Genomic DNA, 27,295 nt, shown 5'->3' with positions numbered 1-27,295 from the left:
CTTGGTTTGTTTGTGACCTGGTACAGGAGCTGCATCCCACGGCAGCTCTGGGCACAGCCGTGTGGGCACAAACCCAGCTCAGGTAGGAAAATCCAGGAGAGAAGCATAGAAGGTCACCAAGGACCAGAAGGGAGGGAGGCTGTTTGCTGAGGGAGCACAGCCATGGCCCTGCAGGAGGGGAACCTGAGTGGGACAGGACCACACTGGGGGAGGATTTGAATGCCTTGGACAGCTCAGGCACGGCTCAGCCTCTCATCAAAGCGAGGTGATTGTGGAGAAGAGCAAAGCAAAGCAGCAGCACTGCTTCCCTGGAGCCACGGTGAGGGACTGGACAGCCAGAGCCGTGTGAGAGGTGGGGGTCATCCCCAGCCAGTCAGGAAAGCCTTAATAAAGCCTCTTCATCTCACCTCCTGTGTTCAGCTCCCTTGAGACACCCCACAGCTGCAGGGGAGGAGAGAAGGGTGCTGGAGGGGTGGTGGGACCTGCTGGATGGAGGGAAGCTGAGGGTGGAAGGGATGGAGGATGTGGACTATATCCAAGCACATCCATGGAGGGGGGTCACTGTGGCACAGGAATGTCACTGCACCCTCTTCATATAGCTGTACCTGCCCATGAGAGGCTGGTGTGACTCACAACCTCCTGCTCATTACACTGCAAAGGCTGTGTGAGAGCAGAGCCCTGTGACCATCAGCAGCCAAGGGCCTTAAATGAAAGCCCTCTTTTCTGTACCACAAGAGCATCACTGGAATAGGATCAATTAACTCTTTTGAAAACCCTGTGGCAAAGCACAGCCAGAGGTGGCAGTGAAAGTGCACAGGAGCTGGGATGAGCTGTCTGCACGGATTTCCCTCTTGTGAATCTCTAAGGCAGAACTCTCCAGGACTGGGCTGCATTGCAGGAGGCTATTTCTGTCCAGGACCCTGGTTCTCCCTGGGTGTCTGGTCAGGACACAGCCCTCCTCCACCCCTCCCCAGTGCTTGGCCTTTCTTTCTGAGAAGCTTTTGGCTGTAAATAATTTCTTTTCCCCTGCTGAGTGTTATTATAACCAGATCTTCCTGCCTCAATGCAAAGGCCCATAAATCAGCCACTGCCTCATATCAATAACTGTGATATTTAGTCTCGGCTTGCTTGCAGCATAAGTCACAGAGAGCAGCATATAAACAGCTCCATTAATTATATCTGGATTTATCTCCCTGTTCAACCCTTTACAGCCAGGGAAAACATTGGATCAGCTGCACAAACACAGTTAAAGCCTTATCTTCCTCCTGCGCTCATCTACCTCTGCTCAGAGGGCTGCGGGATCTGGCTGTGATGGATCCCCCACACACCAAGGGGTTCAATCCCCTCTCCTGGACAGTTATCAGCTCACCTTGGGGATGGAGATGTTGACCCATCACCTCTGCACTGCCCAAGGACATGGGTCCCTGTGCTGGCATGGCTGTCCCCTGTCTGCTCATGACAGCAGAGCATCCCAGAGCAGACACTGACCCTGCTCCCCTCCTTCCCACCCCAGCCTTTCCAAGAGCCCTCCAAGCCCACAGCTGAGACCTGCCCTACCCTGCTAACTGTTCTAGAGCTGCTCGGCCACCCATGACCACTTTGAAGGCACATCCCAGGACACCTCTAACTCAGCTCCCAGGGCACCAAAAGGTTTTTCTGCCACACAAAAACATGTTGGGAAGTGACTTTTCCCCACAAATAACAGTGCATATCAGGAAAAGACAAGAGTATCACGACCTGCTGCTACTCAGCACCCTCCCAAGGGAGGCAGGCTCCTGGTCTGTTCCCTTGGGAGGCCTTGTCTTAAATTAAGATCAGTGCAAGTCCCCCTGTTCCAGTTAAAATTTAATAAAAGCATATTCAATAGGGAGAGGAAAATAAATAGGCTAAAGTCAGCTCTCAAGTCCAAGAGTGCACAGGGACATGAGGGACACTTAGCTGAAATCTCAGTTAATGTGAACTTTGCAGCACATGGATTTATCACTGGAGTTAAAGAAGTTGTTTTCGTTTGTGGTTTTGCTTTGTTTTCAAACACTTACTCTGCCAAATTTGCTCCCCAGTATTAGGAGGCAGCAGGTAGGAGACACTCAGATCCTGGCACAGCCCCAGCATGGGCCTCTGTGGAGCTACAAAAATAAACAACAGAGAAATGGGGCTCCAGCCCCAAAACCTTGGAAATCAGAGAGTCTGTGTCAGGCTGAATGGGAGGTGAGGGGAGAGCATTAAACCTTGCAGGAGCCTTGGAGAAAGCAGAGGGGGAGGCAGAGGGGTTCAGCCCCATCCGTGGCCCCTTCCCACAGTCTCAGCATCACTTGAGGCTCTGCAGTCAGCTCTTAGCAAGGATGTGAAGGGCTAAAGTGTGAGAGGGCCAGGCTGTGCTGGCTGCCATGATCACTCTTAATTAACATGTTGCAAACACATTCCTTACCATAAAAAGCCAAGGAGCACACGGAGCCGTTCCCTGCACTGTGCAGTGTTGGACAAAGCCAGTCTGGAGGGGGCCAGCAGCTCCTCCTGCTCCCACCCCAAGGGAGGGGTGGCTCAGCCTGAAACATGCTGCTGATCCCAAAGCAGGTCTGGTTGCTGCAGGGGCTGCTCAGCGAGGCTGAGAGCCTGTCCAGCTCCCCATGTTCATTCCCTGCACAGGGGAGAAGGAGGTGGTGAGGGAATGGTTAGAGCCAAGGGTGAGTGGGAGGCTGGATTTAAGAAACAGGGACTGGATGGCTCAGTTTTCCCTTTAACTCAGGGAAAATGAGGGTCTTGATTCCCACCTGCTACCTCCTCCAGCTCCTCTTCACTGAATAGCCTGCACAGCCACCAGCAAGCTCAGCTCTCAGTCCCCCAGCCTCTTACCTCCATTCCTTACTCCAGATGCAGCCAGGGCATCCCTGGAGTAGAAAACAACCCAACCAGCTACTGGTGCTGGTAATGGAGAGCCCAGGAGGGAGTGGGACATTTTGCATCCCATCTCTGACTGCATCTCCCCACCAGCCCTGGTCTGTACAGCTTTCCTGGGGGAACAGGCTGACAGCAAAACCCAGAAATGCCTCTTTTGGCATGGGTCATGCAGAGGCATTCCCAGAATCTCTGGAGAACAGGATGTGGCCTTGTCCCAAACCCTAAAGGATTTCATGCATTTTCCACAGGCTCTGGTTGGCACAAGAGCATCAGCATAGGGAGGATTCCAGCTCCTGCACACTAAAGCTCAGGTGCTCCAGAAATGCTGCAGGCAAAGCTCCCTCTTCCCTCCCTTGGCTTTGCCTGTGACCGTTCTGGGTGAATTGCCTTGCCCTGGGATCAGGGGCAATAAAACACATTTTACAGCTCAGCCTGAATTCCACACACTCTCCTGGAGAAAGAAACTCATATCAGCCTGCTGCAGTGGCAGAAACACATCCAGAAAGATGGAATCCAGGCCCTTCTGGTGAATGTCAGGGTGTGTATCCAGCAAGCTGGACACTGCACACAACACAAGCCAGCAGCACTTTGCTTATGCTTTCCAACACTGTCTGGCGCCTGCTGGCCTTTGGAGGCTCTTGGAGCTGGCAGAGGTGAAAAACAGCAAGTGCTGAGGTCTCAGGTGTCCTCAGACATTTGAGATCTGAAAGCAGGAGGGAAGGTCCCTGCAGGGAGGGCTCTGGGGTTGGCACTGTGAGCCTGCACAGTCAGACACATAGGAACGGCCAGGCTTGAACTCACATCGTGGTCCAGCTCTGGGCTGGACAAGCCTGTCCAATCTGCTGGTTTTCAGGCATTTGTTACACCAGGTAGTGTTTCAGACCAGGCTGAGGAGGAAGAGGAGGTCAGGGGTTTAGAAAAGCCAGGAGCTCCCTGAAAAACATCTGTCTGAGGAGGCAGCAGCTGAGGCAAGATGCTGGGTCGGCCACAGCAGGACCTGCACTAACATCCAACAGCTCTGCCACTGCTGGGCTAATCAGACACCAGCAAACACTCCAGCAAACACAGCTCAGGTGAATAATGGATTTGCTCCAAATTACAAAGCAGCAGCTATTGTGAGTGCTCCTCACTCTATGGAAACCCTGTATTTCAAGTGTTGCAGACAAACAGTGGAGCAGCAGCAGGAGAGAGGGAGGTGGGAGCAGGAGGTGCCTGGCCAGAGACCACAGATACAACAGAGGTGTTCCTCTGAAAGGCTTTGGTGCAAAGCTGTCAGAGTCCAGTTCCTGTATCAAAGCCTGCCAGGATTGCTCCAAGGCATGTGGGAGAGCACTTGCTTCACACATGCCTATGGGCTGAACAGAGGGAACAGGCTTGGATGCTTGCAGGGAAGAGATGCATCAGATTTAAGACAGGAGACAAAGGAAAAAGAGGGATGGGAGGAAGATGCTGAGCAGAAATCTGTACGTACACTTCTGCACGTGCTCTGCCTCAGGTCGAGGGGCAGCACTCAGCCAGGCCACCACGGAGCTCCCTCTGGTTTCCCACTGCTCTGTCATGACTCCAGACTGCCTTCACCCCACCTGCCACTGCCAAATTTTGGGTAAAACACGCTGGTGCATGACTAGCCTGCACCACCACGGCCACACACCACCACAGCCCAGAACTGGCATCGCAGCCCATCACTGAACTAAATAACAGTCAAGAGTAACCATGTGAAAATCCTTTGGGATCCTACAGAACTGAGATTCCCAAAACCCATCAGGGAAGCACATGGCACCATTGGAGCTCACAGCTTCCTGCTCCAAACAGAAGGGTTGTATCCATAAGGTTAGGGGGGGTTTTGTGTGTGTGTTTTTCTTTCTTTTTTTTTATAAAAACACACTCCCCATGTCTGTTGCACACCAAGGCATTAACACAAACCCAGGTGAGAAGATGCCCAAATGTAAGAGCCCACATGGCAGACTTTGCCTTATCCCGTGGATCCGGAGCAAAGACAGCCAGGAAGGAGTGTTTCCACAGGTTTATAAATCTGATAAATACAAGTATAACACCCTGCCCACCACAATGGGGCAGGGGAGAAGGGAAGGGAGTCCCAAGGGTTGCTGAAAGAGCACTGGCTTGTACTTGGCAGCTGGAGAGTTCACGACAGCTGGAAATTTATGCTGATGTGTCAAACAGCTTCTCGATCATCTCCCCCACCTGGTCAACCTGGTATTTGATGTACTTCTCAGGGTTCTTGGTGAAGGGCACGTTGCCATATCTGCAAAGGAAGACAACCCTCAGGTGACAAATGACTGGAACGCAGCAAAGAGACCCACTGGCCCCTCCTCTGTCACAAATCAGCTCCACTCCAACACATACCACCTGAATCTGACAGGGTATCCTGTACAGAGCAAGTGACCTGGTTCCACTGGTCTCACAAGTTTTACATGAGCAGCCCAGGGGGGCTCAGAGCTCTGTATTCACTAGAACAGCTGTGCTCACCCTGACTGAAGAATCGAGGTGACGGCACGTGTCTGCAACTGGTAGAGATCAGCTTGGGCGTGTTTGAGTGTGCAAGGTAGAAAAGCTGAGGCAGGACAGCAAGGAAGTGCCTCAGCTCAGGCTACACTGGGCCTCAAAGACCTCTGTAAAGCCACAGAAGAGAGGACAGTGTCACAGGAGGCCTCACCTGTTCAAGAAGGCACCATAGGTCTCTTTCACAATGGTTTTCTGTGCCCGGCGGATTTTGTCCCGTTGCTCCATGTCTGGAATTGCCCAGGCCTTCTGGATCTTACACAGTTCCTCCAGCCCATCATTAAAACCCTGTTCAAAGTAAAACTTGGTGAGCATCTCATCTCTACACCGAATCTGATGCTCTTTCCCTCTGCTGCCAATCACCCACAGTTCTCCTCCTCAGGCAGATCTGTCTGTCCCAGCCAACCAGGGGATGTTTTTATACCATCCAATACCTCCTTACCTTAAAGCGCTCCTTTATCATCTGCCTCTCCTTGTCCTTGAGCTGCAACAAGGAGGGAAAGGATTTTATTTCATCTCCAGGAATAAATATCCAACATCAGTGCTCACCCACAATTCCCCATCCAACCTAAGCAATAGGCAACCTACTTGGTTTGGATTCCCTCTCCTAAAGCAGTGAGGAGAGCTGCAGAGCAGCACACTCTACATTCAGCAAGTGGCTTTCAGCTGAAGTAGTTTTAACAAGAGTAATTTTCATCCAGAACAGACATAAAAATAGACTTCTTTATGCTTTCAGCCCTTTCCAAGGGAAGGTCTCAGGGTTTTGCAAATCCAAAATAGAAGCATGTGAAGATATAAGAATGGAGGCAGAGATTAAAAGACTTGGATGAATCTGGGGCAGGGGAGATCAGAAGGCACTGCTGCTCTCCATCTTGTGCCAGCCACAGCTTTCGCTCTGCAGAGTGATACTGGCATGAGATATAAAGAAGGTTTCTGAGAATTTTTTAATATGATAAAGGAGAAGATGTTTCTAGCAATTTCTGTCATCTCAAACCCATTCTTGCCCATCCTCTCACCTTCACTCCTGGTTGAAAGACAGGCAGGTTTCTCTCCAAAATGTAATCTGTTACCTTCAACCAGCTGCACGTGAAATGAGATGGGAAAGAGGCAAAGAGGAGTTACTCATACCTCACCAGAGCTTCTGTGCCTTCACCCATGACCCAAACACACACTCCAAAACTTTCCACAGTGACCCCTTCCCAAATTAGATTAATTGCTTGAGAACTAGAATAAGTGGTTTTAGACAAGTTTCTGGTTTAGGCTAATCTCTCCCACTGCTCCAGCAGCACTGGCTGCCAAGGAGCTCCCAAACCAACCAAACCAAGGTAAAAGCAGAGGATGTCACCTCACCTGCGCTGGTATGTCTGGATCTGCTGCTCGATGAGCTCTCGGTAAGATCTCTCGGCTGTTTTTTGTGTCACGGCCACCAACTGGATCAGCTCGGACCTGGAAGAGCAGAAATCCTGAGGAAACACCTGAGCCAGCTGCCCTCCGGGCTGCTCTCAGCATGGCACCGTTTCAGCCCCCCCACCAAGTCCTTTTTTGCTCTTCACAATAAAAGAGTCCTTGAAACGTGCAAAAGAAGCGACTCAAAGTCACTTTCCAGTGTCCTCAGTCCTCCAAAGATCAAAGGATTCTCTACAGCATAAGGCATCTCAAATGCTCTCGTGTAATGTGAGATGTGTAATGCAATACTGCAAAACTTTCAAAAAGGCAGTTTCAAGAATAGAAGATAAAGCAGATCTGAGACAGGCTGGCAAGTGAATGCTCTTAATGCAGAGCTCTGCTCCAAAACCAAGCCTTGGACTTGAGGGAGATTTACCCAGACACACACTTACTTCTCCAGAGATTTCAGAATGTAGTTGTAGTTGTTGTGCAGAAAAATGGCACTCAAAGCTGGGTCTTCATAAACCTTGGATTTACTAAGAAGGTTAAGCTGCAAGTTGCCCAGCACTTTGCCTTTAAGAGGGAAAAACAGAGAAAAAGTTTTGCACTGGAACTTCTCATTACTGACAAAACAAACCAAGCTGTGGGCCCAAAGCAAAGTGAACAGCACAGCCCCAACTGCCTGCACAAAGGGTACAATCATGTGTACTTAACAATCCTTACACAGATCTTTCTTCAGCAAGTCACCAAAACCTCTCTGCAAACTATTGCCTTCATTGCACCTGGCAAACGAGCCAAGTGAAGGAGAGTCCACGGGGCAGGAGAGGGAAGGTGAGCAGGGTACTCACAGATGTAGGTGCTGAGCAGCCTCCTGCTGAACTCTGAGCTGTAGCTACTGGCTGAGGAGCTGGTCTCTGAAAAGAAGAGAGTTTTAGGCCAGTTAACATGCCCTGAGAAGGGGGGGTATGTGTGGCCACCCTGCCTCTATTCAAACAAGCCTCATCCCTCTGTTGCTATGGAATTAGTGCAGAGCTCCCATCAACAGTGAAATCAGCTCCTGTTTCAGAGCTGACTGTCAACAGCTCATCCACGGTGAGGGTGGGAGAGCCCTGCACCCCTCAGTCCTTGTATCTGCATCAAGTGCAGAGCACCCCACCAGAAATCTCTCCTTTTCTTCTAGTGCTCAGAGGACACTCCTCTGATCAGAAATAAAAGTCAAGAAACTCATCCACCCCATCATTCCCCCACCACCTGAAAAGGTCTGTAAGCACTAGAAATCGGCAATCAGAGAACAAAAAAGCTGCAGCTGTTAACAACAAGCACACAATAGTAATTGAAACAAGCAGAAGGGCTCTGGAAAGCTTCAGCCATCCCCATGGTTGCTGACAGGACCTGCCTGGCTCTGAAGGGGACTGTGCCAGCATGGGAGCCTGCCCTTACAAGCAGTGATTCCAGGTTGGCACATGCTCCTCTGTCTGTGCATAAGGGATGGCTTTTTGCCCTCGAGGGCTTGTGGGCATGGGGCCCAGGGGACACGTGGGGTGGCCACCTCCTCCTGCCCCCACCAGAGAGTTTGGCAGTCGGGCCTAACTCGGGTGGTCCGAGTTCACAAGCACCCCATGGGAAAGGCCTCGAGGCTCCTGTTGCTGGGAGCTGGACAATACGGAGCCGAGTGCACATGGGATAAAGCATGATCCCAGCTGGGCCAACGTGCCACCTGTGCCAAAGAGATTCAGTGCCATGAGAGTGTCTTGAGCCTGTTTCAGCTCATGTGGCATCCCTCATTGTCTGCTGCTGACAAAGCCCTCCCTATTCTCTCCGGCCCACTGGCAAGAATTACCTACCCTCCCCTTCTCCCCCTCTTCAATAACATGTTAATTTATTTACCACTGCTGGAGGATAAAGAATTAACATACATCACCAGAGTCCGAGGCAATACGAACAGGTACGTGTGGGTAAGTCTGCTTACCTCTGGGATCTAAAGGAATATTGTATGTGTCCCCAAGAACTACAAAGATTAGGCAGAGCAGAGAGAAAAGGGGAGGGAGGAGAGAAAAGAAATGCAAAGTGCAAAAAGACATGTTAGAGACCACCATCCCTTTGAGAACAAAGCAGATATTAACACAGAGCAGCCACAGAGAGGTACACAGGAGAGCAGGCGGGAGTCCTTCCAAGGCCTCAAATGGAGTGGAGATCACAGAGGAAAGGCAGAGTCCATCCTCCTTCCCCTGCTAGAGACATTGTTTGCTTTGTTACTGGTTGTATTTATCAGGATACCTCATTCCAAATCTGTTCAAACCCCTCTTTCAAGGCAAAGCTACCTCAAGCCTATGCTACCTTTTCAATCAGCTCCTAAGACAGATCCCCACTGCACGACAGTATGTCAAGACTTCCAAACAACAGCGCTGAGGACTACATGGGGAAACAGTTGATTTTTCCAAGAAAAAATTAAGACCACTTCTTTGGCCAAGGAGAGAGAGCCAAGGCCCAGGAGGATCTGAGCACACTGAGCTTGCAGGTAGAGAGGGCACAAGGCAGTGGCTAGAGGAGATGTGGCAAGAAACAGAGACATTGAGTTAATTTAGAACTGACAGAAATTTCCAAGGAGGAATTTGCAAATAACAGTCTGGAGGCAGCTCTAAGCTTCCCTATATCTCTGCTTCAAAGGGGCTCCCTAACCCTCCCCAGCCTGTGCCTCCTCAGGGCCCTGGGCCCCCTGAATCTCCATTCCTCCACCTCTCCAGCCTGCTCTATTCCAAGCTACCTGAAAGCAGGAGCTCTGCCAAGGTCGAGAGCTCACTGGAGAGCTGGGAGCTGCTGCTCTGCACAGAACCAAAATCACACTCCAGCTGATACACAGCAGCATCCTCCTACACAAGGCAGCAGCTCTCGGCTTCTGATCTAGGCATTTATTCCTGGAATGAGTCTCTTCAGCATCCTGGAGAGCAGAGCTAAAGCTTGTCTCTCTGATAGAGCACATGGTACACAAACAGCTCAGGAGACCCAGCTTGCCCATGGCTGGATGCTAAGGAGATTCTTGCTGCTGCTGTTGTATTCTGAGCTGAGGAGCAAGTGTGGAAGGCCAGCAAAGAAACTCTGCATCCCTTGGAGTTCTCCAGATAACCAACTATGTGGTCATGGCAGATTGGAGGACAAGACAAACCACAGGGTGAAGGACAGGAGGAGAACAAGCTCACAGTGCACGCTGAAGTTTGATTATTTTAAAGAAGATGTCCAGGCAATTTGAGGAAGGAACTGCATGCCCAGCCAAGCCCCATGCTTGTATGTACCTTGTGATGCCAGCATGGCACCTGCTGTCTCCTGGAAATCCAATAATTGCTGTAGGAAAAGGATGGCCTGGAAGCAAGGAAGGGAAGTTAGGAGCAACCAACATTGCATCTCCTATGCTCTGCTATGAAGAATCATGAAGGACCACTTGCTCCTCCACACTTAAAACCTCCAAGAAACAAATCACTACACTTCTTTGAGCTGGTGGGTTTTCTAACACAGTCACCCATGGCTGAGCCAGGGTCACCAGCTCATCTTGCCATGGAAGCCAGGTAATTATTTAACTGTTAATACCACGACAGTTTAACTTGAGAAGTTTCCCTACTGCTCTTTTTAAACACTCTTCAGAAGCCATTTTTCACAAAGGATGGTTCAAACCATCATTACTTACATTGCTGGTGAGTTCGTGAACTGTCCCATCTTTTGGCATGTTATATTCCTTGTCCGGATCATTCTAGGAAAGGAAGAGAGACATATGATGAGCATGTAAAAAAAGTGAAGACACCTACAATAAAACTGCTGCTGCAAGTGAGCTGAAGGCTTGTTTATCCAGCCTCTCTCAACACCCTCAGACCTGGCTCTTGCAGTGCCATCTCCTGGTGCTCAGAAACCACAGCTCACACACACCAGCAGCTCAGAACCACAGGGGTTTGTTCAGCATGTGACCATCACACCTTCAGCTCACCTGCCTGGCAGTGCATTCCTCAAGCCCACCTTACATAGGGACAGCTTAACGTGAGTCCTCCAAAACTTTTCAAGGCAGCAGTTTTCCTTTCTTTTTAAATAGGATTAAATTCTGAGATTGATACTGATACCTGCAGAGGCCTGGAAGCTTATGTCAAACTATTTGTAGTATGCCTGTTAAGAGTCTTAGGCAGAAGCCTCCTGTAGTTGAAACCAGCACCAAGCATTTGCTATTTGAACATCCACAGTGACTCAACAGGTTCCTGCTTTAGTCAGAATCTGCACAGTCTCATGGAAAGATGAAAGCTAAACTAGGGGTTCTGCTCAGAAAACCCCTCTTCCAAGCCTGCCAGAGACAACACTGAGGAGAATCCTACCTTAATGTTGTCTGCAAACTCTTCCAGTGCCTTTGCACCAGTGGTCTCCATGGAAGTGATCAGCCCTGGCAGCTTGTTCTTAGTGCCTGCTGCAGTTCCCTGGAATGGTTCCACAGATCAGTGAAGGAAAACAAACAGTATCTGAACTTCCATCCAGCACCTACCCTCTCTCGCCTCCCATCCCAGCATCTCATTCTCATTTTTCCACGTGCCAGAAGAATATTTACAGCACCATCAACAACACATGAAATCCTGCCAGGCAGAAAGGGAAGATGTTGTGACCCTAACAGTAATTAGGACTCGCTACCTCTCATGTTTTGTCTTACACATTATCTGACACAGGAGATTGGTGCATCACAGCTGGAAGCAGATGGAAAGGAGCCTTGCTAAACCTGGGTGCCATGACTGACACCTAGGGAACCTTGCAGCGTGGTCCAAGCAGGCTTTCCTCAGAGCAGCTCAATAGTATCAGAGTTGAAACACCTCAGAGGCCACGAAAACAGGAGAATGATGTAGGTGGTCCATCATGGGGTCAGAACTTGAACTGCTGCTGAGAGATGCTAAACTGCTGGTTCACCATCACAGAAAGAAGCAAGGTGCATCTGTGTCACTTCCAGTCCATGCTGGAGGACAGAAGCAGCATGGCTTTGCTAAAAGCCACTGGGATAATCCATTTCAAAAAGTTCTCCAGACAACCCAAGCCACAGGAGCCTTTCCAATCTCACCACACTTACCTGCAAAACCTGGTCAAATTCTGGCTTCATCTGTTTAAGATGCTTCAGGATGGGGAAGATTGTGAGCACAGCTGAGTAGTCGTGTCGGATGATGGCTTTCCGGGCAGCTGAGACAATGTTATCCCCCTCCATGATCAAGTTATCTAATGACTCCTGCAACAAAGCCACAGATCAGGAGGAAGCAGCACAACTTTTGCCCAGGCAGCACAAGGAGCTCGATGCAGGACACATGTTACAGATGCCCATTTGGCTGATGAGTCATTTGTGTACCAGTGAGAAACTCTGAGCACGTGTTCTCCAGGGCCTGTGCTTGATCCCATGCCCTGAACAGGTCCTGTAGGACAACCCCAGCATCCTTTACAAGAGAAGCAAAACAGAGAGGCTCAACTGACCTGGATGAGAGAATCAAAGGTCTTCTTCTGGTGGTGCTCTGGGACAATTTCTGTCAGGAGCTGGTACTCGCTCTGGGCCAGTTTGACAAAGGCACTGACACAGTGGATGTAGGCGTCGATCTCGATGTCGAACACGTCGTCCCTCCCTGCAAGGGCGAGAGGGATTTCAGAGAGGACAAAATCCACACTGAGCTTCCAGCAGCTCTGCTCACTCCAAGGCTTTGGTTTACACAAGGCTCTCCTGGAAAAGTAGGCTCTGGCTTTGCACCCATCGGTGTGTGAGAACAAGAGCCGTCTTCTCACCACACCTGCCCTGGGTTTGTGCATGGGAAGCTCTGCATATCCTGCAGGAAGCAGGAAAAGTCATCTGCAGTTCAGGAAACACGCATCAGGACACCAGCTCTTTCCAGCCTCATGACAGAAGGGAAGTTTGGAGCTCTTCTGGGATACAGACTAAATTTAATCAAGGGCTTGAACACAGAGTACTAAACTCAGGAAGGTCTGAGGTGAATTATTCAACATCTCTGCTTGTATTTTTAGAATTCCTTATCTCCATCCATCATGCAGATGAAGAACTGCCATTTTGCATCAATGTTTCTGGGAAATAAGGGCTGTCCTGGAAGGCAGCCTCTTCCCACAGGCAGAAAAGGAAGATAAAAACCAGGCAGATGAACATTTACATCCTATGAAGCAGGAATATCAGCACAGATAGGTGAGTTATCTGCCACACAATGCTGCATACAAATGAGTCCTAGACTACAAGTGTCTTGGACAAAGATCCATCGAAGATCCTACATGGATCTTTGTGCCAGTGTGATACAAAGGCTGGCACCAACTCATCCCAACCACTGCTGGATCTGTCTGCAGGACAGACACAGACAGACACTATCCTGCAAGACAGTAAGATGACACAGAGGCCTTCTCTAAGCTATGGGCTGCTGCTTCTCTCCTCACAGCAACTTTTGATGGAGAAAGAACCAATTCTTCCCTACACTGACAGGTCCCTCAGGCTGATATTTTAAAAGTTCTGGTCAGCAGAGGAAGCACAAATGTGGTGTGCTTTTACAGATTGCCTACAGTGCTATGGCCCACTATACTGTAATGCTGCACGTGATCCCTTTCCTGTTCACTTTGCTTCACCACCAAACAGGCCAGTAGCCATCAAAGTGCCCCTCAGCATGGCCTCAGTCAGTCTCTGGTTGGACAAAGTTGGGGCTCCCTGTCTGAGGGCTTGGGGGGGGTGTGTGATTAGTGGGAGTGAACTCTACTGAGAAGAGCCAGAGCTTCTTAGCCAGAGGAGGCCCATGCTTCAGGACTGCCCACGGAGGCGAACAGCCACTGGCTACAGAACACCAGTGCAGCATGCTGGGAAGAAGGGATGGATGTTAGCCAGCTCATTACGGAGTGACAACACGGTACTTACCCGCAGCCGGCCCGTGCTTGTCGCTCAGGGTATCGCAAAGGTGTTTAACTCGTAAATCATGCTCATGACCTAGTGAGATGTCAGCCGGCACAAACAGAAGGCGCAATTTATCCAGGGTGGTTACAGCATGGATGCTCACACTGGGCTGGATGCTGCTTCAAGGCTGGCTTATTGGATCTGATGGACACCATTTTCCCTACACAGTCCCAGGAATGCTTCCTGACCAAATCCCTTTGTTGGGCTATATAGCAGCAGCAACCCTTTGAAACCTGATGAGAAGTGCGAGTTAAGTCGTTTGTTGGGCCACAGAGTCCCTTGAACCTCCTGCCTAAGTTCTGAAGGGGATTGCAGGCACCAAGTCCAATTTGTACCCACAACCATTACAAATCCAAACTCAAAACCCTGTTCAGCATGAGAATTTTCCCCCAAATAAGTGATGTTAGTCACCATCTGGGATTTAGGAGACTACAGCATAGGTGCTGAAGAGAACTGCTTTGGATGCTTACATAGCAGGAGGCAGGAATTTCTTATGGATGCTTTGAAGCAAATGACCTCTTCTCCCTTATCTGGCACAACTTCTATGAGCAGAGGAGGTCATAACATGGAAGATGGCCATTTAGGGAGGTGTACAGGAACAATACACTGGCTGTGGTCCAACACTTCAGCATCAGGTTTGGAAAGGTCACTAGGAAACTGAATGTCTCAAAGTCCAGGCAAAAAGAAAAGAGAACAGGAACACCACAAGCAGATGTCAGCAGAGCAGAGCTTCCATTACCCAGGTGGCTGTGGTGGGTCAGTGTTAAGGTAACACTCCTCTCCACCTCTACTCATGTTTACAGACACCTTGAAATTCAGACACTAAATTCAGAAAAACAATTTGGCTCTCCAGCATCTCCTTGTTTCCCCAAGGATAGCTGTACCTAACCAATGCTGTCCACTGAGCGTTGGACTAATGGAAGCCCCACCTGGAAAAGCAAGACTGATACACAGAGAAAGTCAAGGGTGATGTAGCCAGAGCTGTGATTACCTTCCATAGGAATGAGGTTAGAGGCCCCCTTTTTCCCATCTAGACCATGCTGAGAGTACTGTTTCAGAAGGTTCTGAGCCTTACGGATCGTGCCTGTCACCAGAACCAGAGAGAAGAGACAAGAAGACCTAGAAAATGAGTGAAAGAAAACAAACCCAGAACACCAGCCCTCCACCAGCATCACCTGGGCCCAGCAAGAGGACGCTGGGCACCAATGAGCATGCTCAGCACAGGAATGTGAACCCCAAAAATCATGTCCAAGTGTGCAGATACAATGGCATTTCCAGACTGTTTCCCTGCTTTCAGGCTGGAGGGATAAATTCCAGCCAGGTTACAGAACCAGGGAGTGCTCAAATCAGTTTGGAGAGGCAGGTGAGAAACACTGTCACAGAAGGGAAGCAGTGAAGCTCCCTTCCCTCTAATGGGTTTATTTAAGTTGGTACTCTGCATCCAAGCATACAAGGTCTGTTGCTTTTCCTCAGCTGTGGAAGCAGGGCTTTGTATATGGACAATTCCTGTCTGGCAACACACTGCCTGCTCCTCGGAGCCACAACCGCAGCCACTTGGTAAGAGGTGCCTTTCCAAGGGGCATTTTCTGAGCATAATCAATAAAGACCCATCAGGAGCCCCACAGCCAAGTCAAGGAATGGCACAGGAAGCAATAAAAGGGTGACAACCTCTGGGCTCTAGGGAGCAATTGCAGCAGCAATTCCCATCCCAGGAATCCCAGAATAATGGATGCTGCCCACCCATGTCTAACTCGCATTAAGCCACCCTAATCCCCAAGACACTTCTCTTCCAAAGAACCGCAAATCAATTAAAACCATGGGAAAAAAATAACACTGGGTTAAAAGATTTATACTTAACACACACAAAAACCAGACAGAACTGAACAAAAGGCAATGCTGGATATACAGCTAGAAAGCACAAAACAAAGCATTAATGTGACAACTGAAGACTAGGCAGTGTTTCCACATTAAAAGGTTAGTCGTCATGCAACAAGCTACAATTACCACAAGCACACGGACACCCTCTCACAGCAGAGCTTTGCTGTTGCCTGCACAACAGGGAACTGGAAGTTTTGGGAAGGCAGAAGGAGCTTCCATAGGAGACCCAAATGAAACAGAACCAGGCTGAGCAAATGAAGAAGCCAAAAAATAAAAATGCGGCTGCCAAAATTAAGAATCGTTCTTCCTCTACAAAGTAATAAATACTTCAAACATGCAGAAAATCCCTACTCCCATCAGCCACTGGAAATGAGTGTTGGCTGCCCAAATCCTGAGGGGAAGCACAAGTACACACAGCTGCAGAACAGCATTCTGGGATGCTGGACAGCTTCATCCCATAAAGGGATATATGGTAGGGGAGAGGAAACTTCAGGTTCCCCTGACAGTGCACCTGTAGTGGGGGAGAACAAGAGAGAGCAGCTCCCAATAAATTACTGCCTTAAACTGGTGCACTTACTAAATAACAGAGCATGGTTCCTAAGGCATAAATTTTCACAGGCAACATTTTTCTTCTACCAGTTCAGAGTGTTCTCAACTACTTAGTAAAGAAAAAAAAAAGTCATATCCATAAAACACATTCTTCTAGCAGGAAACTTCTCCCCTCCAGACCCACACCTGGGAGGTGGGCAGACTTACACCCTTGCTGGCTGATGCATTTGCTCCTAAGCTTCTACCATATGATAAAATGAGCAGGCTATGCCTCTTCTTCCAAGCTTCCCAGTGCTCTTCACACCCCACATTTCCACTTCATTCTTAGCTACTTTCAGAAACCTTAAAAACTTGGGCTCAGCAAGTTCCTCTGAGCAAGGAGGGCTGTGGCAAGCTCTGGAGAGATGCACTAAGCTCTTCCTTACTGCCCACGGCCCAACTGATGCAGAGCAGCTCAACCTGGGTAGTGTTCTTCTACCAGTTCTTTGATCTTTCCCACTTTCAAGCATCCAGGGGGAGAGGAAAAATAAAAAAGAATAAAAAGAGAGGGTAAATTGGTGTGAAAACCAAGCAGACAGTACAACTGCTGCTGCTGTCAGCAGGGTCTCACTGCACAGGTATGCAGGGGATGTCTCCACAGCCCACCCTTGATGGTTTCTTTTCCTTTTTTTTTTTTTCTCTCTTTTTCTCAATTTTAGGGGATGAAATTATGCTGCATTTTGTTTGCAAAAACACAATTACCTGTGTTTACTGACACACACCGAGTGTTGGGTGTCCACGGGCATCACTTCAGTGCTGCTGGATCATTCTGACTTAGCATTGTAATTAGGCTTTAATGGATTCTAGTGGAAGCCAAATGCTTTTGTTCCAAGATTGTTTTCCCCTATTAGGCAGCTCCCTAACCAAAGGGGACTCTGTTGCAGCTACTAATGAAAACATCACATTCAATCTAGGCAGTGATCAGTATGGGAAGCAGGAATGGGCTCTTTATTCTGTCACTCAGCCTGCCCTCAGGTAGCACCTCACTACTAAGCCAAATAGGTAACTAGGTAAACTGGAGCATTCAGGCAACTGGAAAAGGGCTCCCCTACAGCTTGTAAAGAGCCATAAAAGTAAAAAAAAAATAATAATAAAAAAAAAAACAACAAAACTTTTGCTTCTGTGGCCTAGTTGTTAAAGAAAGTGGCTTTTGGGCACACACGAAGCACAGTTTTCCTACTTGTTGTCCTGTTTCTCCCTTCCATCAGGCAGTGTTCCATCCAAGCAGCAGGGAACATCCTCTTTACTTAAGCACCAGCTGCAGGAATCTGTATGAAACCAGACAAAGCTCTCTCTGGCTTTTGCTTGTAGGCAATGAGGTCAAGTGGCCCCATCCTTCTCAAAAATGCAGAGCTGCTGAGCTACCTGCTGCTCTCAAGCCAACAAGAGAGCACAGGGTCTACAGGCATCACAAGGAATCTGTATTTTATGTGCATACGTTGCAGCAGGATGATTTGGGAATCTGAACACACCTGCCCTCTGAGACAGACTGCTTGACATTTCAAACAGCAAACTAAAACCAGAAAAAAGCCCACAAATTGCTTCATCTGTTCAACTTGACTTGACAAGTTGCATTTAAAGGGAGAAAACTCTGTTTTAGAAGCATCTCCAGCAGTCAGATTTTAAACTGCACGTTGTACCAACAGGAGACAGCACAGGGAACACCAACAGATAAAACAGGAACAGAGAGATGAAGACCCTCTGAAACCACACATGGATATGGAGCATGTTCTCTAGAATCCAACACAGCACCTAGGAGGGTCTCTGCCTTGTTACCTAATACCTCACCTTCCCTTCAGCTTTAGCCTCTCTTGTGCTTTGTTTTGTGGGTCAAAAAAGCTATAGCACATCAGATTTAGTTTGTTATTTACCCCTTGCAATAGGTTAAAGTGTGCATTGGGGTGTGCACTGGGATATTCTTATTTAAGGACAAAGGAAATCAACTCACTTGTTGGAACTGTGAGAAAATCCCCTTGTCTGAAACCCAAATTGGCAGAACTTGACTTTACTTACTGAAATAAAGTAATAGAACAGAAAAAAGAACTGTCTTTGTCCATAACTGAACAAAGGCTAAACCCAGGGGACTCAAACAACACCAGGTAATATTGCTCTGAAGAGAGCCAGTGCCAGTGTGAAGGGGGTCTGAGACCTCTACCTCAAGAGCTGTCCTTGAAAGCTGATGGAGCTGCAGAAAAAAAGGTGAATCTCTGGTCAAAGACGACTTTTTTCTCCATTTTTAACTTCACTTAAGTACAATTCAGTAGCCATAAGAGATGGTTGGTGTATGAGGTGTAACCACCACTGTCCTTCAAGAGCTACAGTCTGGTTCTCTGTCCTTGTTCACGGAAGACTGGAGACAAATTAGGCACTATTTTTTTTTGAGATTAACAATAACCCAATGGATCATTTGAAGTGCTCTTTCCTTCACACACCATCACCTCTGTAAGTGCATTCAGGCCACGCTCTGTGCCTTCTACCTGGCCCATCTCAGAAAATCCAATTAAACTGGGAAAAAGACATGAAAATCTTCTGGCAAATTTACAGTGAGACATTCACCATGACAAGTAACTCTGGATGCCCAAATGCATCCATGTTGAAGAAGTCCTTCTTGTAGGGAACAAACACTTGTGGCCCTCCAACATGTGGGCTCCTTTCTGTACTCTCTATGTGATCGCTCAAGATCTGAGACTCATTAAAAAGATTCTAGTGATTCTTTTTTTTAATCTGCCCATGAAAAAAACCCACCTAATCCATTCCTGACTCTTTACCTAGAACACAGGGGAGATGTTACCATTTGTAAGGCTGCTCAGAAATGTTTGCTGACCATACTGAATGCACTGCAATCAAAACACAGCAATCTTTTCAGAATCAGAAGATAACTGAGAATTGTGGACCAAATCTGAAGCATCTGCAACCTGAGATCCCCATGGCTCAATTACAGATCCCTACCAGCACCTTTGAAGTGGCTCAGTGTCTCTGAACCCCTTATCAGGGGGTTCTCTGCTGACAGGGGAAAATTCCCTGAAATTCACAGCTGGGCTGCAGTTCACAGATCAGCTTTCAGGAACAGCTCCAGGGCACAGCAGCAATGGCACAGATTGATTTTTAAAAGACCAGAGGGGTGATGTCTGGATGCCACAGCCTTCCCCAGGCAGCCCTCCCTCCTCGAATATCACAGGCACACCCTCTGCTTTAGCAGGAAGAGGCCCAGCAAAGCCTCTCCACACACAGAGCTGAAGAGAGTGAGCACCAGGGCCAGCACACACACACATAGACACACATTACCTGGGATGAGGACTGCATTCACAGCAGGATTATAAAAATAAACACAGCACAATTAAAATGGGTATTTCTTCTTCCTCCCTTTCCCCATCCCATCCATTCCCACTCCCTACCCACATTTCTTACTGTTTTCCTGAACCCACTAAGAGTATTTGGACAACACAGGAAAAAACAGTAGGGAAGGAGAGTATTGGCCAGGTAAACTCACAGAAATGTGGACTTTTCTGACTTGAATACTCTTACAGATGAGACAAGAGGGTGCTGGGACACATAGGGACAATATCCCTGTGCTGCTGTGGGAGATATGTGCTGGCTTTTGCTGGCTCTCCTCCCACTAGATGGCACATTCCAGAGACGGGAATTCCAGCTCTGCACTTCTCTACACCAGAATGACCAACCTCACCAGCTGCAGAAAATGCAGCAAAACTTCATTATGAGGAGAGGAGGAATAACCCATCAGCCACATCCATAGCTCTTCCAAAGACAGGTCGAGGCAAGAGCTTTAAGAGCTTTTCCAAATTCAGACAACACTGGGTCTCATTTTTGCAGGCACCTACCAAGGCCCCATCTCAACTCCTGACTCCTTACTTACCTAGCACAATAATAATTTAATAATAGCTAATGATTAAAGTGATGTATTTTATCAGATATGAGCTTTCTGTGTGTGCTGTGACACAGACTACATTCCACATTCCAGTATTCTCAGATCAAATCCTTTTACAGCCCTCTAGGGTCTCTTTTTACTCATCTCCTTTCTCAAGTCCTTTCCTCTCCCTCTACACAGGGTCCCCCTCCTCCCTTTACAGCACCCAGAGAACAAACCTGATGGCTTGACTGACAGACAGAAAGTGCCTGTAATTCCAGTGCTGAATCCAGGGCAGAGAAGAGGTGTTTATCTCCAAAATCTCAGCCCTGCTCCTGTCCCAAGAGCACATTTTTAGACACAGAGGCTTCCTCAGCAGTGAGAGGGCCTGCAGGTGTGTGTTCAGTGCCCAGTGCAGTGATCCCTCTTCAGGGACTCACCTGGTCTCTTGATTGGCTTTTTGGTGGGGGTGTCCTTCCTTTTGTTCTGGATGGCAGGGGAATAGGGTACCCCAGAGGAAGAGCTGTTCTTACGGAAATGGTCCTTCAGCCCCTTGATGGAGCGGTCGAGCTGGACAGAGCGGATTTGGAAGTAAACAGTCATGAAATCTAAGGAGACAAGGTAGAAACAAGATTATAATTTAACAAGGTGCTCGTCAGTTGAAAGCAGAATACAAAGTGACCAACAAAATATTCTCTGTGCGCTGGAGTTGCCTTTGATCGTGGAAAAATTCTTAAGAAGCTTTTAAGGATGTTTGTCGTACTTGGTAGGCACAGTAATCCCCACTCAGGAGTAAATCATTGAGGTGGGGGGGTTTTCTAGGAGCTACATGTTGCAGGAAACCTGTACTTTCACATACAAGTCCACAGTGATTCACTCACAAAGGAAAAGTCAATAAAGGAGTATAAGGCTCTAGTCAGATCTTGCTGCAGAACAGGAAAGGAGAGACAGATTCAGACTGAAGGAAGTCCGTGCTGTTCTCCCCCTGCCCTTGGTCACATGTCATACGAAAAGTTATGCCCATAAATATTTCCCAAATGGGAATAAATGACCAGTGTCTTGCACATTTATAAAACCTGAGCACTGGATAGCTGCAGCTCCAGCAGAAGGCATTACAAATGCAAGTGCAATGGATTTCTGCTTCATGACAGAATATACATTGAGATAATTTGTGCTTTATTTGCACAGCTCATTCTGAAAAACTCAACTGACAAACCATCGCTTCAGTCTCACTACAAATGCTAAAAACAGCAAGATCTTGAGGTGATGGAAAGACTGAACTACTCACCTAAAAGGTGCCACTAAGGCAGTCACTAGTCCTGCCAGTGCTGCCAGGTGCCCACAGCAGTGACTCATGGACTGGTGGCCACAGCAGAGGCTTCATGGCTGAAGGGGTGTGATGTACAAGCCCAGCTGTGCAGGGCTACACACACAACCCTCAACATCCCCCTCTTGGTCTCAACCACACGTGGGAAGTAGTGGTAAGAGACAGAGCTGCAAGGGAGCACCTGTACAGCACCACCAACCTTGGTTCCTGCCGTTCTCCACCAGCCAGCCAGAAATGCGGATGATGTCGTGCAGGACACTCTCCGGGAGGTGCTCCAGGGACATCTCCTCCTGTGTCTCCATTTCATCATCCCCGCTGATCAGGTCCAGGATGAGGATGGGTGGCACTGGCTTGGTGTGCCGTGTCATCAAGCTGCGGAACTCAGACTCCAGGGATTCCTTGCCCCTCTCAAAGAGGGATTTCTGGCACAAAACAGCAGGACAGAAGCTCTAATCAATCATTCACTTCTGTAATCAATCACTCGAATATTTCTGCGTAAGAACATACTTTCTGCAGCATTTCTAACCACTGCCAAGTGCTTCATGCTTCAAACTCCAACCACGCCTGTATCTGAGAGACACTTGAAGGGAATTAAATTAAAAAAACGCTTGGGAGTCACTCAGCCTTCGAGTGGGATTTAAACAGATCACCCATTCTGCTCAAGCAGCTGAAGGACTGACAAGAGCTACTCAGGAGGAGGTTCAATCAACTCCTCCACAGGTGTAAGATCTGCTTCCAGAATTCCTCCTGGCACAGTGCACAGAGAGCAAAACACCAGGAGCAGAAATGCTGCCGAGGACAGGCTTAAACAGGAGCCAAAGTGATGGTTCCTTCAGCTGTGCCCAGACACCACCTTCACCAGGCAGCAAACCCACAGCCCCTCACAGCAAGAGGACGAGCAGCAGGGTTGTGTCTGTCCCTCTCCCACCCATGCCAGGTTCCAGACCCACGACCTACCACACGGTTCAGCTCCGGGCTGTCCGGATTGTTGTCCTGGAAGTATTCCACTGCCTTCTGGATTTTGTCCATGCAATTCAAGTATTCCTCCAACCTCCCAGTGGGGCTAAAAATAAAACCAAAAGTAAAAAGCAGCGCCCCACAAAGCAAACAAAGAGGATAACAAGTAAGTACCAGACCAAACTTAGGATAAAAATAACAAGGAAAGTTTCAATTCCCTTTTCTTCATCTAGGAGGAGATCATGGAATTCCCTTTTGCCTCCACTCAATGCCTCAGCAGAGTACCCAATCCATGCAGCAAGTGCAGAAGGACTGCTGAAGGACAACACATAACTCTCAGCCTTGCCCTCCTCTCTCAGACAGGCCTTGATGGGAAGGCAAAGGAAACTGCACATCCCACCCCAGAGAAGAGCCACAGAGCAGGCTCCAGAACAGCTCTGGTTCATCCTGGATGCAATGACAACCTGGTGGGCGGGAAGAACCTTTGGGCAAAGGGCAGAGGAAAACAGGCAAGCCATCAGTGCTCATGAGATTCATATGGCAGCATGTCTGCACATCCTGGAAGGGACACCAGTGCACAGTCTAAGCTGTCTTTATCCTGTGGGGATGGAGGAAGGTCAAGTCAGTGTGGACTGAGGGTGGGGAAGGAGTGTGGGAAGGGTACCAAGCACATGAGGATGAGTGTGTGAAGTCAGCTCCCCTACCTCTATCCCAAAAATCCAATAGGATGAAACTCCCCAGCAAGATCCAGCTAGCTCAACTCACCCTTCCTTTATGATCTTCTCCGTGTCTTTGGCCACATGGTAGTAACTGATGACGTGATCCAAGCAGGACAGGGTCTTCTCCACATTCTCCTGTAGGCGCTGCAGGTTCTCTGTCTGTTTGTGGACTGGGATAATTGAGTTCTCCAGCTTCATCAAACGACTTTCAAAGGAGGACAGGATAGAAACCTGCACACCAAGAGAGAAACCAATGGCTGAGGACATCCTTCCTACAGATCCATGCAGTGGGGTACAAGTTAGAGAAGGTCAGGGACCTTCAGGGCCCAGCTTCACTTTCTGGGCTCTGCTACCAGTTTTCCATGGCTCCTTAGCAGCTGTTTCCACCCCTCTACGTCCTGATTTCTATAAACAGTCACAAAACAGATCACCTGACACACAGAGGTAGGCCACATCCCTCAGATGGGCACAATGACAACCTTGAAAACTAACAAACCTAAGAAATTAAGAAAAGTAAATCCAGCCCCAACATTAGGACCTCCTTACCATGTTCTTGGTGAGCTGGTCACTCTTCTCAAGGCTCTCTTTGATAAAGGACAGAGTTTCTTCTTCCTGTCAATAGGATGAAAAAAACAACCTTCAATCCTGAACACTAAGCTTTTAAGTCACTAAACATTACACGTAGGTTTTTACAAGTCCTGGTAAACACTGCAGCAAACCATGTTTGGTCTGATGCTGAGGACACATTTTAACAAGCCACCTCTTAGCAGAAATCAGAGCAAGTGACCCCAGGTGGGGATACATCATGTAACGAGTGAGGTTTTTATGGATTATTTGTTTCCCTTCAATACCACAAGCACAATATAAAATTAACACCTTTCAGACCACACACTTCCCTGCCACAGCACAACACAGGTGTTGCACTGGCACCTTCCAAAAACCCTACATGGGGCAGAGAACTCAAGCGGCCAAAGCAAAGCAGCAACCAAGGGCTGGTTTTAAGTCATTAAAGCCCAAATATATGGAGAGAATAGCAGCCTGCAAGGGCTGTTTTTATGTCACCTAAACCCAGATACAGAGGTGGAACAGAAGCCAGCAAGGCCTGGTTTTAAGTCACCAAAGCCCAGAGACAGAGGGAGAACAGCAGCCAGTAAGGGTTGATTTTAAGGCACCTAAGCCCAGATATAGGGGTGGAAAAGCAGTCTGCAAGGGCGGGTTTTAAGTCACCAAGGGCTGGTCTCCTAGGCTACATCTGAAGAGAGAGACCGCAGCTGCCCCCGGGACAGAAGAGGGGGCCAGAGATACCCCCTGCACCTGAAAACCAGGCCTCGAAGAGCCGGAGCAGGGTGACGAGGCCCTTGGGGGTCCCGGGTCGGCCCCAGGCCCGGTGGAGACCTCCAGGCCCAGCCCCGTCTCCCCGGCAACGCCATGGGGATGCGGGCCCGGGCTCTGACCGCAGCCCCGGCAGAGCCCCCAGCGGGTCCCGAGGTCAGCCCCACCTGCTTGAGCTTGTCCTCGATCTCCCTCCGGCGGGCCGACACCTCTTCACTCGGAATCATCGCGCCGGGGCCTCTCGGCCGCTCGGTACCACCGCGCCCGGCCCGTCACCGCCCCGCCGCCATGATGGGCGCGGCGAGGCACGCCGCGCATGCGCGGGCAGCCCCACCGCCATCTTGAGAGTGGCGCCGCTTGAGGAGGTGCCGGGAGGTAGCAGAAGTGGGTAAGGCGCATGCGCGCTGCTCTGCGAGCGGCCATGTTGGGAGTGGCGAGAGGGCTGCGCCGCCATCTTGGGAGTGGCGAGGTGGGTTAAACAATCACAGACTTCGTTGGGTTGGAAATTGATCTGAGAACATGGAGTGAAAGCTGTGACCCGACGCCGCCTCGTCATACAGCCCATGGCGCTTCGGGCTGTGTCCGGTCTGTCCTTAAACACCTCCAGGGACAGTGACCCCACCACTGCCCCATTCCAACGTCTAATCAGCCTTTATGTGAAGAAATTCCTCCTCGTGTCCAACCCAAACCTCCCCTGGCGCAGTTTAAGACTATGTCCTCTCGTCCTGAGCGTGGCACTGTTGCGTAAAATTTTCTTAAGAAAGGATGTTCTTTGATGTTTGATCTTTGTGTACTTTCAAGCCTAATCACCAAGAAGGGAGATTTAATCAGGGAAACAAGAGAGTAGCTCACAAGCTCTAAGTGATGGCCAGGTGTTAGAAAAACAGATTATTTGTTGGTAGAATTGCCTTGTTAGGGTTTAGGGCTTGACATGCTTCAATAATCTCAGACCTACAGGGAGGTTAACAAAACTTGGGAATAAGGATGTACTGGTGATAGTGAACACAAAAAATGCAGAATTTAAGGGCCTCAAGGACATTTGGCAGAATCCCCAAGATAAGGAAGAATCTAATAAAGCCAACTCAGCAGCTGAATCAGCTCCAACTCAATAAAAGTTAATTCTGGCAGGGGAAGATCTTGACCACCAACCCATGGCCACCAACTCAAAACAAGAGAAAGACTGAGCATGTGGGCTAATTAGCATGAGAAGTGAGAGAATCATTAATCAATAGAAGATAGGATGCTAATTAATGAGAGAACTATGTAACTTGTAGCTAATGAACACTAATTCCTTTGTTTGCTCATACATATAAATAGTAAAATAAATAGTAAATTGATAGTTGGTGTGTTTAATTTGTGGAATTCCACCGAGCACCCAGACTTGTGCAACTCTGAAATAAATAAACAATGTCTCAGTATGCAATTACTGGCTTGCTGCACACCAGGTAACGAGTCTGATTTTTGTGCACAACAGATGTGGAGGGAGATTGCAGGGGTTTGAGCCCAGGGAAATGATATTATAGAAATCTGAATATGAATTATGGAATCATAGGCATTTTGCAGGAGCGCAGGTTCACCCAGCCGTGTCCTGCATTCAGTTTCTAGGGAGATATGTTATCCCACAGGGAACTGCCACCTGCTCCCTCCTGCAGCACAGGTGGGCAATATGGACAGGTGTATCACACACTGCAGGCTCTGCATCCTCCTAAACGACATCCAGCCTGGAGCAGGGAGCTGGTTCTCCCAGTACCTGCAGTCCCAGCCTCCCACCTTCTTGTGCTACTCCAAGGAAAGGCTCCTGCCGTGCAGAGGGACCGGCGTGTTCCCATCTGTCTTCCCCTTGTCAAACCATGCCAGGCTCTGGAAAGAAGCTGAAACAACCCAAAAGGAGCTCTTTTGTTCGACAGCTTCAACGGATTTCATAACCCACCCTGTCCACAGGTGTGCCCAGGCTCTGGCTCTGTGAGGGGAGACGTGTTTTCTGTGTGTGATATTGCCTGGTTATGTTTTGTGGGGACACCTGATAAAGGGGTTCTTGAGAGTATAAGAGAGAAGATCCCTGTCCAGGCTCAGCCCCCCACTGGGCTGGTATGATCGGGAATTGTTTTTTCTCCCTGTACAGCAGAGCCATCTCTTTCCTTACAGCATTCCATGCTTTCTGCCAGCACTCACCCCCTCATTCAAAGGGCAGCCAGAGCCAGAAGGAAACCTCCCCTCACTGACTCTGGGGAACAGTTGTGCCTGCTCCCCCCCAGTAATGCTGTTTATCTGCTGAAAAGCCAGAAAAAAAAGCTCCCTCACCCCTCACGGAGTGGCACACCCCTCAGAGCAAAGAGGGTGAGTGGGATAGAGGCAACCACCTCATATCCCAGCTGCTGTGTAGGGTGGTAAAGAGTGAATAAATGTACAGAAAATACATCATATAAAACCTGCTGGACTCTGCAAACGTGAGGTGTAACACCACATCCAACAGGAAGCAGCAGGAAAGAAAAAATGGCTTTTGGTCAAACGTAAAGAGTCAAAGTTACTTCGGTTAAAAATGAATAAGAAAGGGTAGAAACGCTGCAGTTTGAACTTGTGTTAAAACAAGGTGCAAAAGGGCGCAAGGATCTCTGGGCTGTAAGTCCCCCCAGCTCATATCTGGCTGTTTTCCCAGCGGCGGGTGCAGCTGGCGGGGCGGCAGCTCCAAGACAATCCCGGTCTCCTTCCCGCCGGAGCTGCCCTGGCCGCGCCACTCTTCCCGCCCCGCGGACCGCGGGGTCCCCGCACGCCCGCCAGGATCCATTCCCGGCGCCAAAGCTGCCGCCCGGGATCAAAGACTGATGTGGTGACACAGCAGTGACCGTGGAGGAATGCTGAGTCACCTCTTGCTTCCCACTCCATGAGGCAGA

General features: G+C 48.9%; 1 protein-coding gene across 7 annotated transcripts; it reads right to left on the bottom strand.

Annotated features, from left to right (window-relative positions):
• Positions 1–4,906: 4,906 nt before the first annotated feature.
• Positions 4,907–24,753, bottom strand: EXOC7 (exocyst complex component 7). Of its 7 annotated transcripts, none has more exons than XM_029959994.1 (21): positions 24,572–24,753; positions 23,619–23,684; positions 23,119–23,303; positions 22,354–22,459; positions 21,596–21,818; positions 20,510–20,677; positions 19,490–19,513; positions 14,730–14,822; positions 13,703–13,771; positions 12,280–12,425; positions 11,888–12,040; positions 11,154–11,252; positions 10,484–10,546; positions 10,095–10,161; positions 7,653–7,718; positions 7,257–7,377; positions 6,769–6,864; positions 6,435–6,498; positions 5,861–5,902; positions 5,573–5,706; positions 4,907–5,161 (listed from the first exon to the last, which is right to left on the bottom strand). In XM_029959994.1, exons 1-21 carry the CDS (start codon positions 24,629–24,631, stop codon positions 5,059–5,061), a joined length of 2,148 nt encoding a protein of 715 aa, XP_029815854.1. In that variant the 5' UTR covers positions 24,632–24,753; the 3' UTR covers positions 4,907–5,058. The 7 variants fall into 7 exon arrangements, with proteins under 7 accessions (XP_029815854.1, XP_029815855.1, XP_029815858.1 ...); XM_029959995.1 differs by having other exon boundaries at positions 19,490–19,501; XM_029959998.1 differs by lacking the exon at positions 13,703–13,771.
• Between the last annotated feature and the right edge of the window lie 2,542 nt (positions 24,754–27,295).

Source organism: Manacus vitellinus, unplaced genomic scaffold, assembly GCF_001715985.3.
Source record: "Manacus vitellinus isolate BGI_N305 unplaced genomic scaffold, ASM171598v3 scaffold_24_pilon, whole genome shotgun sequence".
NCBI lineage: Eukaryota > Metazoa > Chordata > Aves > Passeriformes > Pipridae > Manacus > Manacus vitellinus.
Note: the sequence above shows the minus strand (reverse complement) of the source record. Positions and strands in the feature narration are given on the sequence as shown.